General features: G+C 36.8%; 1 protein-coding gene across 1 annotated transcript in view; it reads right to left on the bottom strand.

Moving 5' to 3' along the window:
- Window positions 1-798: 798 nt before the first annotated feature.
- Window positions 799-20398, bottom strand: part of LOC149790378 (uncharacterized) — a 75557-nt gene continuing 55957 nt past the window's right edge. The window contains exons 8-10 of the mRNA XM_089973210.1: window positions 16475-16633; window positions 14363-14586; window positions 799-1387 (exon numbers count right to left, since the gene is read on the bottom strand). Coding sequence (XP_089829336.1) covers window positions 799-1387; window positions 14363-14586; window positions 16475-16633 — 972 coding nt within the window. The remainder of the gene's footprint in view (window positions 1388-14362; window positions 14587-16474; window positions 16634-20398) is intronic.

Here is a 20398-nt window from a genome sequence, read left to right as displayed (position 1 = left end):
AGCAGATATGACATGAATGGATGTTCCACACAGAGTGATCATAGAAAGTTGCACAGCTAACATTCCTCTGAAAACAAGGTCTACAAGTTTACTTAAGGCCATGTTAGCGTGTATAAGCATGCTGTTCCTGATCAGACACTGCAAATATTTCCTTCAAACTACAATTTTCCCACTTTTATTCTTTCATAAACAGCATCCTCTTTGAAGGTAAGAGAGAAAAGTGTCAGATCTAATCATGGAGGAGAAACAGCATCCTGTTTGTAGGTAACATAAGTGTCTGATCTAATCATAGAGGGCAAACAGCATCCTGTTTGTAGGTAATAGAGAGAAGTGTCAGATCTAAGCATGGTGGGCAAACAGAATCCTGTTTGTAGGTAATAGAGTTAAGTGTCAGATCTAAGCATGGTGGGCAAACAGAATCCTGTTTTTAGGTAATAGAGAGAAGTGTCAGATCTAAGCATGGAGGGCAAACAGCATCCTGTTTGTAGGTAATAGAGAGATGTGTCAGATCTAATCATGGAGGGCAAACAGCATCCTATTTGTAGGTAATAGAGAGATGTGTCAGACCTAATCATGGAGGGCAAACAGAATCCTGTTTGTAGGTAATAGAGAGATGTGTCAGATCTAATCATGGAGGGCAAACAGCATCCTATTTGTAGGTAATAGAGAGATGTGTCAGATCTAATCATGGAGGGCAAACAGCATCCTGTTTGTAGGCAATAGAGAGAAGTGTCAGATCTAATCAAAGTGAGGTGTCAAATCTTGTAATGGTGGGCAAACAAGCACGCTGTACATATGTTAGACAAAGAGAGGTGTCAAATCTTGTAATGGTGGGCAAACAAGCATGCTGTACATATGTAAGACTAAGAGAGGTGTCAAATCTTGAAATGGTGGGCAAACAAGCATGATGTGCACATGTGAGACAAAGAGTGGTGTCAAATCTTGTAATGGTGGGCAAACAAGCATGATGTGCACATGTGAGACAAAGAGAGGTGTCAAATCTTGTAATGGTGGGCAAACAAGCATGCTGTGCACATGTAAGACAAAGACAGGTGTCAAATCTTGTAATGGTGGGCAAACAAGCATGATGTGCACATGTGAGACAAAGAGAGGTGTCAAATCTTGTAATGGTGGGCAAACAAGCATGCTGTACACATGTGAAACAAAGAGAGGTGTCAAATCTTGTAATGGTGAGCAAACAAGCATGCTGTACATATGTAAGACTAAGAGAGGTATCCAATCTTGTAATGGTGGGCAAACAAGCATGCTGTGCACATGTGAGACAAAGAGTGGTGTCAAATCTTGTAATGGTGGGCAAATAAGCATGATGTGCACATGTGAGACAAAGAGAGGTGTCAAATCTTGTAATGGCGAGCAAACAAGCATGCTGTGCATATGTAAGAAAAAAAGAAGAGTCAAATCTTTATGCCCAAAATATACTGTGTGAAAGGTTTAAGTATAATACAAACTGTCATCTGAACCATGTTAACTTTTTTCATTAGATATTAGTGTTTTGAAGTGCCGGATTTTTGTATATTTCTGTTGAAAGTTTTGAGAGCACATGGCAGCTGCCAAGGGGACATAAGCATGCTGGGAAACACAGATAACAGACAGGCATGACACTTTTTCAATTATTATTTGCATTCTGTGATCATAGGACATATGAAAATAAAGTTTGAATGACTTTTACAATGATCACATAAAACATTTCTTTATATCAATCGATTGTACAGTAAGGTTTTATTACAAAAAGGATACAAACTGGTATCTGGGTGTCAGCAATAAAAATTCCAACTTTTAAGTTAATAATGATTCAAATTTAATGGCAATATTGAAACTAATTTAATTTGCATTAGAAGTTAACAAATGAAACTTTATAATTAAAAAAAAACAAAAGACAATCAGACCATACCTTCCCATCATTAGAATCAAACTATCTTATCTTAATGACAAGTAACTACCAGTGACCATTTAAACTACAAGCATAATAGTTTCCCCTCAGTTTTGTTTCTAAAGCTACACATAATTTGTAGATAATGTGGCTGGAAGTGAAGAATACTCTGCAGTATAATATGTTACGTATAATATGTTACTTCTGTTACTGACATTTTAACACTAACAGTAACTAAAATAGGAGCAGAAAACAGTCCTTATTCAGTACGGTCCGTTGTTCAAATACTGTGCAGCAGTTTTTGAGAAGTTGTTTATTTTATTTACACTAACCATGTATGACGGTGGCTTGGAACAACATAAAAACCTTCGCACCAGAATGCTTCCTGTCAGATTTGTCAAAATATGTGTCTTTTGTTAGTAACGGTGGCCATATTTAATGGTTGATCAGCAGAAACTGTATAAATTTAAAAGGCTCTTATCTGAGGATACTGCTTGTTCATTTAGGGTTTTCTATTACAGTCACATTGGATGCAGCTTTGGCTTCATTTCTACAAATCTGAAAGGTTTTATGCCAGGATGTGTTCTACAGTTTAGCTGAAACAGGTCAATTGGTTTTTGAGAAGAATGCAAATGAGGGTTGACAACACAATGTACGTGACAAGACCAAGACCATCCTTTACAATGCATGACAAGACCATACCATATAATTGTTGTTATTGTTGTTGTAGGGTTTAACACCTATTTTCAGCACACAATAGGATATACATGGCAGCCAGTAATAATGGTGGAGGAAAACCCTGGGAAAACCCCAGAAAGAACCACCGACCCACGTGAAGCAAATGGCAAGCTTTCTCACATACCCACATTGGCTGAATCCAAGACTCAAACCCACAAAGACAGAGGTGAGATGGCAATGATCTGTAATGGAGAGCACTTTAGACCACTCAGCCACTTGGGACCCCACTATGCCATATAATGCATGACAAGACAGCACCATATAATACATGATCATACCATATAATGCATGACAAGACCATACCATACAATGCATGACAAGACCATACCATACAATGCATGACATGACCATACCATATAATGCATGACAAGACCATACCATATAATGCATGGCAAGACCATACCATATAATGCATGACATGACCATACCATGCAATGCATGACATGACCATACCATATAATGCATGACATGACCATACCATACAATACATGACATGACCATGCCATATAATGCATGACAAGACCATACCATATAATGCATGACAAGACCATACCATATAATGCATGACAAGACCATACTATGCAATGCATGGCAAGACCATACCATATAATGCATGACATGACTATACCATACAATGCATGACATGACCATACCATACAATGCATGGCAAGACCATACCATATAATGCATGACATGACTATACCATACAATGCATGACATGACCATACCATACAATGCATGGCAAGACCATACCATATAATGCATGACAAGATCATACTATACAGTGCATGACATGACCATACCATGCAATGCATGACATGACCATACAATATACTGCATGACAAGACCATACCACATAATGCATGGCAAGATCATACCATATAATGAATGACAAGATCATACCATATAATGCAAGACCATACCATATAATTCATGACAAGAACATGCCATACATTGCATGACAAGACCATACCATATAATACAAGATGATGCTATATAATGCATGATAGGACCATGCCATAAAATTCATGACAAGACCATACCATATAATTCAAGACCATACCATATAATGAATGACAAGATCATACCATATAATGCAAGACCATACCATACAATGCATGACATGACCATACCATACAATGCATGACAAGACCATGCCATACAATGCATGACATGACCATACCATATAATGCATGACAAGACCATACCATATAATGCAAGACCATACCATATAATGCATGACAAGAACATGCCATTGTCACGGAATGGTGTAAATGTTGTTAATTAAATACATGTACTTGGGTTTCGTTTCTTTTTCTCTGTACAACGATACCCGAGGGTGATTATAATATGGTCTATGTATTTCGAAATCGTGAGTACGATTCGTCCTGTGCCACACGTGCAAGGTGCCTTTGATAAAGAATAACAAAAATTCTAAAGGTATAAATACGTTACTACATGTAAAGGACCTTTACAATACTAATGGTTTTGTCAGCAAGGGGCCTGCTTAAAGGATTCGCACAACTCCAGCTGTAGGGGTAGGTAATTTTTGGGTTTTAAGTGATAACTAGTGTATTACCATATTTACCTTTGCATGTTTGTTATAGTTTTCTTTACATACTATAATGCGTGCATTTTTTATTCTTGTTGCGACGTAGTGCAGGATTTGTATTGGTAATGTAAAGTTACATTTTTTTAAAAAAAAGTTGTTTACTATTGTCTTATCAAGCAGGGTTAGGTTTACTATTGAACCTCTGTTTTGTAATTGCCATAATAATATAATCTTTTTAACTTACCATGTATAACGTCCTTACGTTATGTCTGTATCAAGTGTAGTACACTGTATCGGGTATATTTTCAGCTGACTGAGTGTTTTGATGGTAGGAATATCCGGGGTGTCCGGTGTTGTCAGAGGGCAGAAACGTCCGTGTGTCCGGAGCGTTTAAGGTGCCGGAGCGTCTAATGTCTAGCGTCCGGAGTGTCCAGAGGGACTAAGGTGACCCAGCTGTAGAGCCGTCAAAGGACCAGGGGGTCCGGAGGGTCTAATATTTCAAGTGTCTGGAGGGTCTAATGTTTCAAGTGATCATAGTATTCTGAGGGTCCGGAGTCTATATTGGTTGTGAAATTGATTCAGAGGAGCTGTGGAGCGGGTAAGGTGCACGGGTGACGGAGTGCATCTCCACACATGTATTTTTAGCTGTATGCTAATTTTGGGTTAGTAAGACCCAGTGTATTATTCAGGACTGGAAGGATAGATTGTATATCCGTTCTTGTTTAGTGACATAATTTCGCTACCTGAGCGAATACATTTTTTTTACTATGTGTAAACGCTTACATTGTTTACTATTTGAGTGAACCATATTCATCTTTTCATTATTGAATCATTTGGGAAATCATTTATCCTGTATTTTAGGGTTACTGAACTAAATTTATTTGTATATTTTTTTCATCTTTGAAACTGTGCGTTTTTTATGTTAAATAGATCCAATATTTGGATTATAAATACGCACACATCTTCATAATCCACTACTCATATAAATCGCCATATTAAACCATATATCTGTGTCGTCAAAACGTGTTCTGTTGTTAATCCGAGATTTCCCACCTGGTTATCTTGTTACAAATGGTGTCAGAAGTGGGATCATTTCGGATATAACAGAGCACTCAAATTGTTTTATTATATTTGTATGCTTTTTGTGTGTTTCAGATGCGTTTGTCAAAGCACCAAGGTTAGGTAGATACCTAATATTACTTTATTTTTTGTATTTAATATTTTTGTTGCATTTCGTGAAAGAAAATACGGTTTGTGGTAATTACGTGTTTTGTATACAACTGCACTTTAAGGTTGGTCACCACCAAACTTTTGAAATGTCTTTTATGAAAGAACTGGTAGAACTGGGGAAACAGTTTGGTTATGAGGGGGAGTCCCTTAGAAATTTCGTTCGTGAAGAACAAGCCCGGGAGAGGGACCAAAGATTAAAGGAGAGGGAATTAGAGAGGGAAAAATTTGAAAGGAAACAACAAATAGAAAGGGAAAAATTTGAAAGGGAACAACAAATAGAAAGGGAAAAAAGGGAAACCCAGAAGGAAATGATAGAATTAGAGAAGGGTAAGATTGAACTAGAGAAACAGGCTGAGAGGGAAAGGATAGAATGGGAAAGGGAAGCAGAGAGGGAGAAGTTAGAAGGGGAAGATAGAAATTGGCAGAAGGAATATCTAAGAAATTCTGAGCTATTGCAAGCTAAAAAGGAGGGGGAACATGATGTTAAACTGAGAGGTCCAAAATTGCCCCCATTTGAAGACGATAAAGATAATATGGATAGTTATCTAAATAGGTTCGAGAGGTATGCTACGGTACAAAAATGGAAGAAAGACGATTGGCCGCTCCATCTTAGCACGTTATTGAAAGGTAAAGCATTAGACGTGTATTCGCATTTATCCATGGCCGATTTGCTCAATTACCCCGTGTTGAAAGAGGCACTTCTCAAGAAATATGAACTAACCGAGCAAGGGTTTCGCAAGAAGTTTAAGTATAGTAAACCAGAGAGAGGCGAAACATTCACCCAGTTCGTCAGTAGGACTTGCAATTATTTGCAGTGATGGGTGGAATGTGGTAAAGTCGTCAAGACATTTGAGGGTCTTGTCGATTTCTTGCTTCGTGACCAATTGTTAACAACTTGTGGCAAGGAGTTATATTTATTCTTGAAGGAAAGATCCTTCACAAATGTACATGAAATGGCCACACAGGCGGATTTGTTCGCTGAAGCTCGGGGAGGTTCGCAGAATGTCATCACGCGAGATGTCAAAGGTGGGAATCAGGTTAACGACAGAAAACCCAGGGAACCTGAAAAATCTGGTAGGAGTAACCAGGGGAAGCGGAGTGACATGCAATGTTTCATTTGCAAGGAAGTGGGTCATATCTCCCACTATTGTCCTAAGCGGAAGGGACCAGTCCAGAAAGTAGCGGTAGCCATTAGAGGCAGAAGATCGGTAAATGGAAAACTTAATGTTTCCCAGCAAGTTAAGCGGAAAGCGGTGTGTGAACCGGTGGTGCGTTCAGAGATCAGTCGCGATGTGATCCAATCAATCAGCACGTGTATTTTTCCAGAGGCACAGGTGCCGACTGCAAACGGCACTGTTAACGGACAAGAAGTCACCGTTCTACGAGACACGGGATGCACTACTGTAGTTGTGAAACGGAGCTTAGTCCGCGATGATCAATTGCTTGGGGTTAAATCACCTTGCATTTTGCTTGACCAGACAATCGACCACGTTCCAGTTGCAAGGATAATGATAGATACACTTTTTTTGACCAGGACTGTGGAAGCTTTATGCGTAGCCAACCCGATCTATGAACTGACGATTGGCAACGTACCGGGTTCTAGACTTCCAACCACAGCAGATTTCCGATTCCCTATCGTCCAGGCAGTGCAAACTAGGGCTCAGGTAAAGGAGGAAAATAAACCTTTGCGTAAGTTAAAAGTACCGGAAGCCATTACTGATATATCCCGCGAAGAATTCCAAAATGAGCAAAAACGTGACGCGTCTTTACGTGCAACCTCTGAGAAGGCATTAACGGGTACCGTGAGAAAGTGTAAGAACGGGAGTTCCTCTAAATTCCTTGTTCGAAAGGGTTTAATGTACAGGGAATACTCTACATCGGATAGGAAGTTCTTGCAATTAGTGGTTCCCCAGAAATTTAAGGCACATGTATTAAAGGTCGCGCACGAGTCGAGTATGGCAGGTCATTTAGGCGTAAAGAAAACAACGGATAGGGTATTAAGAGAATTTTATTGGCCTGGCGTCAATAGCGACATAGCGCGGTTCTGTCGCTCGTGCGACGTTTGCCAGAAGACGATCTCTAAAGGCAGGGTAACTAGAGTACCATTAGGTCAGATGCCCTTGATAGATACTCCGTTCAAACGAGTAGCCATCGACATTGTAGGACCAATATTTCCGCATACAGATCGGGAAAACCGATACATCTTGACACTGGTAGATTACACTACCAGATATCCAGAAGCCATAGCTTTGCCATCAATTGAAACCGAACGTGTAGCCGAAGCGCTCGTAGACATGTTCAGCAGGGTCAGAGTGCCCGAAGAGGTTCTTACGGATTGTGGAGCGCAATTCACCTCAGATCTCATGGCAGAAATTAGTAGGTTGTTGTCCCTTAAACAGTTACGCACAACACCTTACCATCCTATGTGCAATGGATTGGTCGAGAAATTCAACGGCACATTGAAGCAAATGTTGCGGAGAATGTGTGCGGAAAGACCAAAAGATTGGGATAGATATATGAACGCCCTTCTGTTCGCATATCGTGAGGTTCCTCAGGAAAGCTTGGGTTTCTCCCCGTTTGAACTATTGTACGGTAGGACAGTTCGTGGTCCTATGCGCATACTTCGTGAACTGTGGACAGACGAGGTCGCGGACGAAGAAGTTAAGACCACATACCATTACGTAGTTGATTTGCGCGAAAGATTAGAAAGTACTTGTCAAATGGCGCAAGACAAACTCGCGAAATCTAGTCGTAGGTACGCCAAGTACTACAACCGAGGAACTTGGAGTAAAAAATTTGACGTAGGCGATCAAGTGTTGGTGCTTCTCCCAACGAATAACAACAAGCTGCTAGTCCAATGGAAAGGGCCATATGAAGTCAGACAGGTGAAAGGCGAAATGGATTATATCATTGATATGGAGGGGAAGTCCAAGACATTTCACGCCAATATGCTTAAACTCTACGTAGCGAGACCTGGACAAACGATTGATAAAGGGATTTTGAATGTAGTATGCGTTGCGGTGATAGAGGATAGGTCTGGCGACGAAGCGGAATTCGTCTCCAGCACAGAAGTACCCCTTGAATACCCCATGGACGTTGGTAAAGAAAGTATTGACCAGATAAATGTATGCCCTGAGTTATCGGAGGGTCAACGTACACAGATTATGGAGGTTTTGTCCAAATATCCAGATGTGTTCACGGACAGACCAGGCTGTACGGGTCTAATTCGACACGAGATCAAATTGAATACCACTGAGCCTATCAGGATTAAAGGATATCCGATACCCTTTAATGCACGGGAGACAATCAGCGAAGAAGTGATGAAAATGTTAGACCAGGGAGTGATCGAACCTTCAAACTCCCCATACTCGTCCCCCGTGGTGTTAGTCAGAAAGAAAGACGGGGCCAACCGGTTTTGCATCGACTTTCGGCAATTAAACAAGATCACCGTATTTGATGCAGAACCAATGCCAGATATGGAAAGTGTATTTTCAAAATTGGCAGGTCATAAATACATTTCCAAATTAGATCTAAGCAAGGGATATTGGCAGATACCCATCGCCGATAATGCCCGCGAGTTAACGGCATTCGCGACTCCCAAAGGACTGTTTCAATTTAAAGTTATGCCTTTCGGTTTAGTCAACGCCGGTGCGTCGTGTGTTCGTCTCATGCGCAAATTATTAAACGGAACGGAAAACGTCGACAGCTTCGTAGATGACATCTTTGTTTACAAGCATACATGGGATGAACATGTTAAGGTATTACGGGATCTGTTCGATAGACTTCACATTGCAAATCTTTCAGTTAGGCCTACTAAGTGTAGCATAGGGTATTCCAGTCTGGAATGTTTGGGACATCTGGTAAGTGGACTAGGCCAGTTGCAACCTCATCCAGATAAAATAGGAGCAATCAGGGATGCCCCTAGACCAGAGACAAAAAAACAAGTAAGGTCTTTCCTAGGTCTAATCGGGTTCTACAGGAAATTCGTCCCCAACTTTTCGGCTATTGCCAGCCCATTAACGGATTTGACTAGGAAGGGGCAACGGAATAAAGTTTCATGGGGTGTATGCCAGGAAAAAGCGTTTAACACTCTAAAACACAAACTGGTAAGTGCACCAATTTTAAAGTTGCCGGAAATAGATAAACCTTTTGTACTGAGGACTGATGCGTCCGATACGGGTCTTGGGGCTGTTTTGCTACAGGAGCAAGGGGGGATGAAATTGCCCATTGCTTATGCAAGTAGGAAATTGCTCCCTAGCGAGGAAAAGTACTCCGTGATTGAAAAGGAGTGCCTAGGTTTAGTATGGGGAATAGGAAAATTCCATACATATCTTTTTGGGAGGGAGTTTACCTTGCAAACGGACCATCAGCCGCTTTTATATTTGAATAAAGCAAAGGTCACCAATGCAAGATTGATGCGTTGGGCGTTGTCTTTGCAACCATACAGTTTTCGAATCGAGGCAATTCGAGGGTCAGAAAATGTGGGAGCTGATTTTTTAAGTAGGGTGTAATTAGCAAATCATTTCGTTCGGTCTGAAAATTGTTAGTTTTAATAATGTTTCATTGTTCACATTCCGTGATTGTTCTAAAAGTGATACCACTTTTTTTTTTAGGGGGGAGGTATTGTCACAGAATGGTGTAAATGTTGTTAATTAAATACATGTACTCAGGTTTCGTTTCTTTTTCTCTGTACAACGATACCCGAGGGTGATTATAATATGGTCTATGTATTTCGAAATCGTGAGTACGATTCGTCCTGTGCCACACGTGCAAGGTGCCTTTGATAAAGAATAACGAAAATTCTAAAGGTATAAATACGTTACTACATGTAAAGGACCTTTACAATACTAATGGTTTTGTCAGCAAGCAGCCTGCTTAAAGGATTCGCACAACTCCAGCTGTAGGGGTAGGTAATTTTTGGGTTTTAAGTGATAACTAGTGTATTACCATATTTACCTTTGCATGTTTGTTATAGTTTTCTTTACATACTATAATGCGTGCATTTTTTATTCTTGTTGCGACGTAGTGCAGGATTTGTATTGGTAATGTAAAGTTACATTTTTTTTAAAAAAGTTGTTTACTATTGTCTTATCAAGCAGGGTTAGGTTTACTATTGAACCTCTGTTTTGTAATTGCCATAATAATATAATCTTTTTAACTTACCATGTATAACGTCCTTACGTTATGTCTGTATCAAGTGTAGTACACTGTATCGGGTATATTTTCAGCTGACTGAGTGTTTTGATGGTAGGAATATCCGGGGTGTCCGGTGTTGTCAGAGGGTAGAAACGTCCGTGTGTCCGGAGCGTTTAAGGTGCCGGAGCGTCTAATGTCTAGCGTCCGGAGTGTCCAGAGGGACTAAGGTGACCCAGCTGTAGAGCCGTCAAAGGACCAGGGGGTCCGGAGGGTCTAATATTTCAAGTGTCCGGAGGGTCTAATGTTTCAAGTGATCATAGTATTCCGAGGGTCCGGAGTCTATATTGGTTGTGAAATTGATTCAGAGGAGCTGTGGAGCGGATAAGGTGCACGGGTGACGGAGTGCATCTCCACACATGTATTTTTAGCTGTATGCTAATTTTGGGTTAGTAAGACCCAGTGTATTATTCAGGACTGGAAGGATAGATTGTATATCCGTTCTTGTTTAGTGACATAATTTCGCTACCTGAGCGAATACATTTTTTTTACTATGTGTAAACGCTTACATTGTTTACTATTTGAGTGAACTATATTCATCTTTTCATTATTGAATCATTTGTGAAATCATTTATCCTGTATTTTAGGGTTACTGAACTAAATTTATTTGTATATTTTTTTCATCTTTGAAACTGTGTGTTTTTTATGTTAAATAGATCCAATATTTGGATTATAAATACGCACACATCTTCATAATCCACTACTCATATAAATCGCCATATTAAACCATATATCTGTGTCGCCAAAACGTGTTCTGTTGTTAATCCGAGATATCCCACCCAGTTATCTTGTTACAATACATACATTGCATGACAAGACCATATCATATAATACAAGATGATGCTATATAAAACATGATAGGACCATGCCTTAAAATTCATGACCATACCATAATGCATGACAAACCATGCCATACAATGTATGATAAGATCATACCATACAATGCATGACAAGACCATACCATATAATACAAGACCGTGCCACACAATGCATGACAAGACCATCCAATATAATACAAGACCATGCCATACAATGCATGACAAGACCATGCTATACAATGCATGACAAGACCATATCATAAAATACAGGTCATTATCATACAATACCAGGTGTGTTAAGATAAAAATAGGTATAGCACCTTCCATATGATAACCAGAAACTTCAACCATGATAGCAGCAGGCCAATAGTTTTCACTGGAAAAATATAACATCCAGAATAAAATTTAAGTTTGACATTGGAAGAGGCCCAAGAGGATCACATAGTGTTTTCCTAGCCCATGTTGTTTAAAGAAGTAATGAGATAACATCAATAAAGTGTATTCTTTATCATTTCGAACAATAATCCAATTGTGAAAACTAAGATGTCCACCCTTATGCACATTGAGCATAAAGTTTTCAGAATATAAGAAACCTGTCCAGAAATCATTTTTTCATTCGGGGAAATACACCTTTTCAATTACATCATATTGCTATGAGCAAATGTATACATAAAAGTATGTTCTTGAAGAATTAGTTTGAACTTGGTATCTTGAACATTAGTCTGAACTTTGTATCTTAAGCATTAGTTTGAACTTTGTATCTTAAACATTATTTTGAAATTTGTATCATCAGCATTATTTAGATCTTTGTATCTTAAGCATTAGTTGGAACTTGGTATCTTAAGCATTATTTTGAACATTCTATCTTAAGCATTATTTTGAACATTGTATCATAAGCATTATTTTGAACTGTATCTTAAGCATTATTTTGAACTTTGTATCTTAAGCATTTTATTGAACATTGTATCTTAAGCATTAGTTTAAACTTTGTAACTTAAGCATTATTTTGAACCATATCTTAAGCATTATTTTGAACTGTTATCTTAAGTATTTATTTTGAACCTTGTATCATAAGCATTATTTTGAACTGTTATCTGAAGCATTATTTTGAATTCTGTATGTTAAGCATTATTTTGAACTTTGTTATCTTAGCATTACTTTGAACTTTGTATCGTAAGCGTTATATTGAACATTGGATCTTAAGCATTATTTTGAACTGTTTCTTAAGCATTATTTTGAACTGTATCTTAAGCATTATTTTGAACTATGTATGTTAAGTATTATTTTGAACTTTTATCTTAAGCATTATTTTGAACTTTGTATCTAAAACATTATTTTGATCTTTGCATCTTAAGCATTTTCTTGAACATTGTATCTTAAGCATTAGTTTAAACTTTGTAACTTAAGCATTATTTTGAACCATATCTTAAGCATTATTTTGAACTGTTATCTTAAGCATTTATTTTGAACCTTGTATCATAAGCATTATTTTGAACTGTTATCTGAAGCATTATTTTGAATTCTGTATGTTAAGCATTATTTTGAACTTTGTTATCTTAGCATTACTTTGAACTTTGTATCGTAAGCGTTATATTGAACATTGGATCTTAAGCATTATTTTGAACTGTTTCTTAAGCATTATTTTGAACTGTATCTTAAGCATTATTTTGAACTATGTATGTTAAGTATTATTTTGAACTTTTATCTTAAGCATTATTTTGAACTTTGTATCTAAAACATTATTTTGATCTTTGCATCTTAAGCATTAGTTTGAACTTTGTATCTTTAGCATTATTTTGAACTTTGTATCTTAAGCATTAAAAAAAACTTTGTATCTTAAGCATTATTTTGAACTGTATCTTAAGCATTATTTTTGAACCTTGTATCTTAAGAATTATTTTGAACTGTATCATAAGCATTATTTTGAACTGTATCTTAAGCATTATATTGATCTTTGTATCTTAAGCATTAGTTTGAACATTGTATCTTTAGCATTATTTTGACCTTTGTATCTTAAGCATTATTTTGAACATTGTATCTTAAGCATTAGTTGGAACTGTATCTTAAACATTATTTTGAACCTTGTATCTTAAGAATTATTTTGAACTGTATCATAAGCCTTATTCTGAACTGTATCTTAAGCATTATTTTGAACATTGTATCTTAAGCATTAGTTTGAACATTGTATCTTTAGCATTATTTTTAACTGTATCATAAGCATTATTTTTAACTGTATCTTAAGCATTATTTTGAACTTTGTATCTTAAGCATTATATTAAACTGTATCTTAAGCATTAGTTTGAATTATTATCTTATTTGCATTAGTTTGAACTTTGTATCCTTAGCATTGTTTTGAACTTTGCTTCATAAAACATTAGTCTGAACTCTGTCTCATAAATATTAGTTTTAACTTTGTATCACAAACTTTACTTTAAACTTTCTATCATCATTTTTCACCTGCTGACATTCTCTTCAGTTGATTTACAGACTAGGGAGATCTGTTCATTTTATGCTAGCAAACTAATTTTAGTGTACCAGTCTGAAACATTTGGAACACAGTACAATGGTATAACTTGTTGGAAAAGGGTAATAGTATTCAAATTGTGAGCATTGGTGCTGCAGTACTTTCATCCCTACAAATCATTACATAAAAACATCCTATTCAAAACTATATCACCTAGACTTGGACAATTGTGCACAGATTTGGAAACTTATTTTAGAAAATAATTTTCACAAAACCTTTGTAATAAATTCAGACTGCTTGATGTGGGATCATTGGTATCACGGCAGTGGTTAAATTCTGAAGGTTTAAATATATAATTACAGAACAAATTGTTCACTTATGTATCAATAATACAGCACAATAATAACAAAGAATCACATCTAATATGATAAATTATCCATCTCGATTTGGGGAAACATACTGTAATTCAAAATTACCTGTCTGTCCACTTGACATAAATTACTGGTGGCCTATCAATGATCCACAATCGATTGGTTTCTTTAGTGGCTGACATTATCAGATTTGGGTACTGATGCTGAATGGTAACAACTGAAGCATCATCAAACAGTAATAATCTGCGTGTACTTTTGAAGTTTCCAGCTCTATCAAAACAGGTCAGTACCACGAAGTAGGCACCTGGATCTGGGAAAGTTATCTCAAACTGAAAAAAATTAAACTCCTGTGAAATTCACTTATTTCAAGACACAGTGATTTGATATACTTTATAGTCACTTCAAAGCCCAAATTTACAGACCTAACAAATCATGATCTTTCTGTGGAAACAATAGGACTTCTTTCCTACTCCACAAATTTAAAGATCTAACAAATAACCATCTTTCTGTGGAAAAAATAGGTCTTCTTCATGACTCCATGAACTTACAGACCTAACAAATGACAAACTCTATTTGGAAACAATAGGACTCCATTACTACTCCATGAGTTTAAAGACTTAACAAATAATCTTTCTATGGAAAAAAAATAGGACTCCTTTCCTACTCCAAATATTTAAAGACCAAACAAATAATGATCTTTTTGTGGAAACAATAGGACTCCTTTCCTACACAATAAATTTAAAGATCTAACAAATAACCATCTTTCTGTGAAAAAAATAGGTCTCCCTTATGACTCCATGAACTTACAGACCTAACAAATAACAATATATATTTGGAAACAATAGGACTCCATTACTACTCCATGAGTTTTAAGACCTAACAAATAACGATCTTTCTATGGAAAAAATAGAACTCCTTTCCTACTCCAAATATTTAAAGACCTAACAAATAATGATTTTTCTGTGGAAACAATAGGACTCCATTACTACTCCATGAGTTTAAAGACCTAACAAATAATGATGTTTCTGTGGAAACAAGTGGACTCCATTACTACTCCATGAGTTTAAAGACCTAACAAATAATGTTTCTGTGGAAACAATAGGACTCCATTACATAAATTCAGCAAGAGTACCATGAATGCCATGAATGACAAACTGTACACCTGTACCAAGTTTGATAGTCCTCTATGTAAATAACTGAAAATTGTGTACAGAAGCCAGTTTTATTCTCTGCAACCAGAAAGACATTGACCTTTGACCTTTTGAACCAAATATTATCAGACTTCCTCCTTTCTCTAAGAGCAAGCCATCCACAAACTTTGGGCAAGGTCTGTGAAGAACCAATGTTATTGTGTAGAAAATAATTATCTTGTTTTAGTCAAGAACCCTGATCTTTGACCCTAAGCTACAGCCCGTGTTCTAATACAAGTGCAAGCCATCCACCAAGTCTGACTGCTGGATGTCATGTAGAATTGAAGTTATTGAGATGAAACTAGTCAGTGATGGTAACTTTTATTAAACATTTGGACTTTGAAATTGATAGGATTCTTCCTTACTTCATGTGCAAGCTATCCACATATCTGTGTAACTGTAGATAGCAAAGAACTCTATTTATTGTATAGAAACCATTTTCAGTATTTCAGTCCGTGAGCTTGACCTTTGAACTTACAAGTTTGAAATCAGAAGAGTTCTTCCTTTCTCCACCAGTGCAAGTTATTCTCAAGTTTAACAACTGAAAGTGGTGGACAACTCAGGCTATAGTGCAGAAACCAAATTGAAAACAGACAGATGGATGAACATCATTATATCATATACTGTGTTTTGTGGCAGCCCAAAAAATAAACATGGCTTTTTCACAAAATCATGAAATTTATACTTAAAAAAAGAACTCAAAGTAGCATGTAACATAGGTTTGGCAACAGATCCAATTTAATTAATAAAACATTTACTTTTGTCATTCCTACTTGAGTTGCATTCTTTGCTGTTGTGAACCAAATGTATTCGGGTTTTACATTCAGTTCTTGTCTTTTTTGAAATAACAATATAAACATTTGTTTCAATGGTGATAACAATCTTGTAATTAATGTCTAATTATTGATTTGATTGATTTAATTGTTTTAACTGATTTAATGTCACAAATATTGGGTTTCCCAAGAATCTCATTTTCAGATCATAAAAACTACCATTTCATGCTACAAATTTTATTTCGTAATCATACCCGTGACTCGGCACCATTTATGTCTGTAGGTCCTGCTATGAGGTTTCCCGTCATCAATTCATTTGAGCCTTTAGCAATCAAGGCAAACAACTCGTACTGATACATTCCCACACCAGACAAGTCGTCCAACCATCCACTCCATGTAATGGTCACCGGTTTCTGTGAAAGAAAATTTACCTTTATGAAATAACATACAAAGTAAACATTTCCTATTATAGAATAAAAAAACAATAAATGCAAATAATTAGAATCTTGTCATGTAACAAAGAGAGTTTAACCAGCAATTTATCTGTACATATAAAATCCCAAGCAAGATTTTCAAACAACCTAATCTCTTAAGAAGATCTGGTTAAAAATCCATCATTTAAAAATCATTTTCAAAAAGGGTTGCTATAAATTTTGACAAAAGACCTTCAAAATTATATACTGTTGTGTAAACAAGGACTGAATTTTCTGTAAAATCAACATGTCTTGTAATTTATTAAACCAGTCCCCAAACCTGTATAGATACAGGGGCTAGAATATATTTTTAATATATAATACAAGGGATGACAATTTCTCATTTCAGCTCTGAGATTCAACAATTTGGGCTACAAATTTGGATTGAAACGAATAGCAGTCCATTCTCTAATCCGGGTTTCCTCCAAATATTAATACCCCATTTTTCATATTTGGACATTCAGGTTATGGTGTGGGGTCATTGCAATTGCATATTGAAAATTTGGAATTTGCAGCCACCTTGCGGTAGCGACGTATGGTAGTCACTTACCAGTGGGCCTAGAAAATTTAAATATCTGTTATATTGACTTATACCTGCATGAACTAAACCTATGGCATTGATGAAACCTGATCCGGTACTTGCCATCTGCATTACTAGTCACTTCACGAATCTCAAACGATAACACCAGAAGTTCATTAGTCATGTCATATCAACAACAAACTCCATTTTATTGTTGTTGTAGAGAAATTCAATTATATTAAATGAAAGTCAGATACTTTTTGTAAAAACCAGCAATCTGGTGAGTCTGATTTATCAAGTAGAGAGCACATCTCAACATGGTAGTCCCACGATACAACAGAACTCCAGAAGTTGCTCTCGGAATTTATAAATAAGGAAAACTTTGTGTTCTTTCATTTTTGTGTTTTGATTATAACCAGTATACGACTTTCATTTATAGACACAGCAAACTCCATTTTAATGTTGTTGTAGAGAAATTCAATTATATTTTTTTTTTGTTTTTTCTCTACAACATTGGAAAATGTGGGTTGCTAGACTTGTGTACTCATGCAAATAGCAATGCAAATCGCAAGTACCAGATCACATTTCATCAACTTTAATACTCACAAAATCTGAGAAAATAAGTAATTTTCATATCCATTTCATGCATGTATCACTCAGTCTAACAATATTTAAAATTTGCTAAGCCATCCAGTAAGCAGCTATGCTTTGCCAGCACGATGTTTGCCTCTTGTGATGCTAGAGTGGTTTTCATAGCTTCCAGACAAGGAAAGGTAAGGATATCAATCTAAAACTTTGAAAATTAAAGTCTACTAGAAGAATCTAATCCACTGAGCATGTGGATTGACTCAGCATATATGTTTATTGCAAGCACCCAAATAAAACATATTGCACCCTCTGAATATTCTGGTTAGAACTCAATTTAACTCATGATCAGTTTAGTTACGACTCAGTTACGTGATTGTTTCAGGCATCAAGTGGTGGCAGAAAATTCCCGGGTTTTTCCTGACTTTCATCAATATTTGCAAAATTCCAGACTTTTCACAGTCTGGAAAAAAATTATCATTTATCCTGACTTTTTCCCAATTTCCCGGTAGCGTGGGAACACTGCACTTAGTTCCCATTTCCCTGACATGATATGGTAAGGAATGGCACTTAGTTCCCATTTTACTGACATGATATGGTGAGGAACGGCACTTAGTTCCTATTTCCCTGAATGATATGGTGAGGAATGGCACTTAGTTCCTATTTCCCTGACACGATATGGTGAGGAATGGCACTTAGTTCCCATTTCCCTGACATGATATGGTGAGGAATGGCACTTAGTTCCTATTTCCCTGACATGATATGGTAAGGAATGGCACTTTGTTCCCATTTTGCCCGACAAGATATAGTGGGGATTGGCACTTCAAGTTCCCATTTTCCTGATATGATATGATATAGTAGGAAAATGGCACTTAGTTCCCAATGTCCTGACATGATGTAGTGTGGAATGGTATTTAGTTCCCATTTCCTTGACATGATATAGTGGGGAACAGTACTTATTTTCCATTTCTCTGACATGATATAATGGGGAACAGCACATAGTTTGCATTTCTGTCACATGATATAGTGGGGAATTGCACTTAGTTCAAATTTCCCTGACAGGATATAGTGGGGAATGGCACTTTCTTCCAATTTCCCTGACATCATATAATGGTGAATGGTACTTAGTTTCCATTTCCCTTATGTGACATAGTGGGGAACAGCACTTAATTCCAATTTCTCTGACATGATACAGTGGGAAATGGCGCTTAGTTCCATAGGAATGGTACTTTGTTCCCATTTCCCCGACATCATATAATGGTGAATTGTACTTAGTTTCCATTTCCCTTATGTGACATAGTGGAGAACAGCACTTAGTTTCTATTTCCCTGGCATGATATATCTAATTAAATGTTAAATGTGCTTGTACTTCCAACCAAACAATATCATTTAGCAGAAAGTAAAATCAGGAGATTTCATTTTAATTTGCTAGTGTTGAGATAAAGTAGACTGGTATTTAAATATTGTATAATACATAATACTAAGTCCCTTAGTAAGTTCATACCCCAGTCTGGTCAAAGCACTCATAATGATATTAGTTATATAATTTGTTAGTGACCATATATGGGATTTATGGAGTCTGTGTGCAATTTGTTTTGTACAAGTTGCTTGCTGAGACAAACATGAATTTTTACACCGACATCATAAATCTCATGCATGGTCACAAACAAACGATATTATAAATTTATTCCACTAAAAATCTTTAAGAAATGTATCTTAAATATTAGCAACCAAAACAAATAAGTCTAATTAACATTTGAATGAATTCACTGAGAAGTATATAATTATAAATTCAATAAAATATCACAGTTTTTCCTTGCATAAATTAATGTTTGCAAAATGAAACCAAGTAGATTCATATTGTGTTATTAACACTGTTGCCTGAAAACCAATGTGCATGTCTGTCTGTATGATGTCATCATCAAAGAACAAGAGGTTTGAAATAAAGGATAGAATTTAAATTACTGATTTATAATTTGCAAAGTTCTGATTATACATCATGTCAATATGGAATAGATACCGTTTATATTATTTACTGGCTGCAGTGAAGCATTAAAGTCAACTTAAAATGATACCAATGTCTGTTTCAGATCATCGCCTGATCAGGGGTCCTTTTGAGCAGGAAGTGTACTATTATGACTTCCAACAGACTCTTAGGGTGCAGGCAAGGTGCAGGAAGTGTACTATTATGACTTCCAACAGACTCTTAGGGTGCAGGCAAGGTGCAGGAAGTGTACTATTATGACTACCAACAGACTCTTCGGGTGCTGGCAAGGTGCAGGAAGTGTACTATTATGACTTCCAACAGACTCATAGGGTGCTGGCAATTTGCAGGAAGTGTACTATTATGACTTCCAACCGACTCTTAGGGTGCTGGCAATTTGCAGGAAGTGTACTATTATGACTTCCAACAGACTCTTAGGGTGCTGGCAAGGTGCAGGAAGTGTACTATTATGACTTCCTACAGACTCTTTGGGTGCTGGCAAGGTAAGTTTTATGATCAGGAAGTGCACAAGTAGAAAGTTAGAGCTTGAACCTTTTCTATTTTCTCCTCTGTATTTACATCCTGATATAAAGCCAAGCCAGAAGCTGATTCATGT

The sequence above is a fragment of the Sinohyriopsis cumingii genome, chromosome 10 (genome assembly GCF_028554795.1).
Source record: "Sinohyriopsis cumingii isolate HCF-2022 chromosome 10, ASM2855479v2, whole genome shotgun sequence".
NCBI classification, from domain to species: Eukaryota; Metazoa; Mollusca; class Bivalvia; order Unionida; family Unionidae; genus Sinohyriopsis; species Sinohyriopsis cumingii.
Note: the sequence above shows the minus strand (reverse complement) of the source record. Positions and strands in the feature narration are given on the sequence as shown.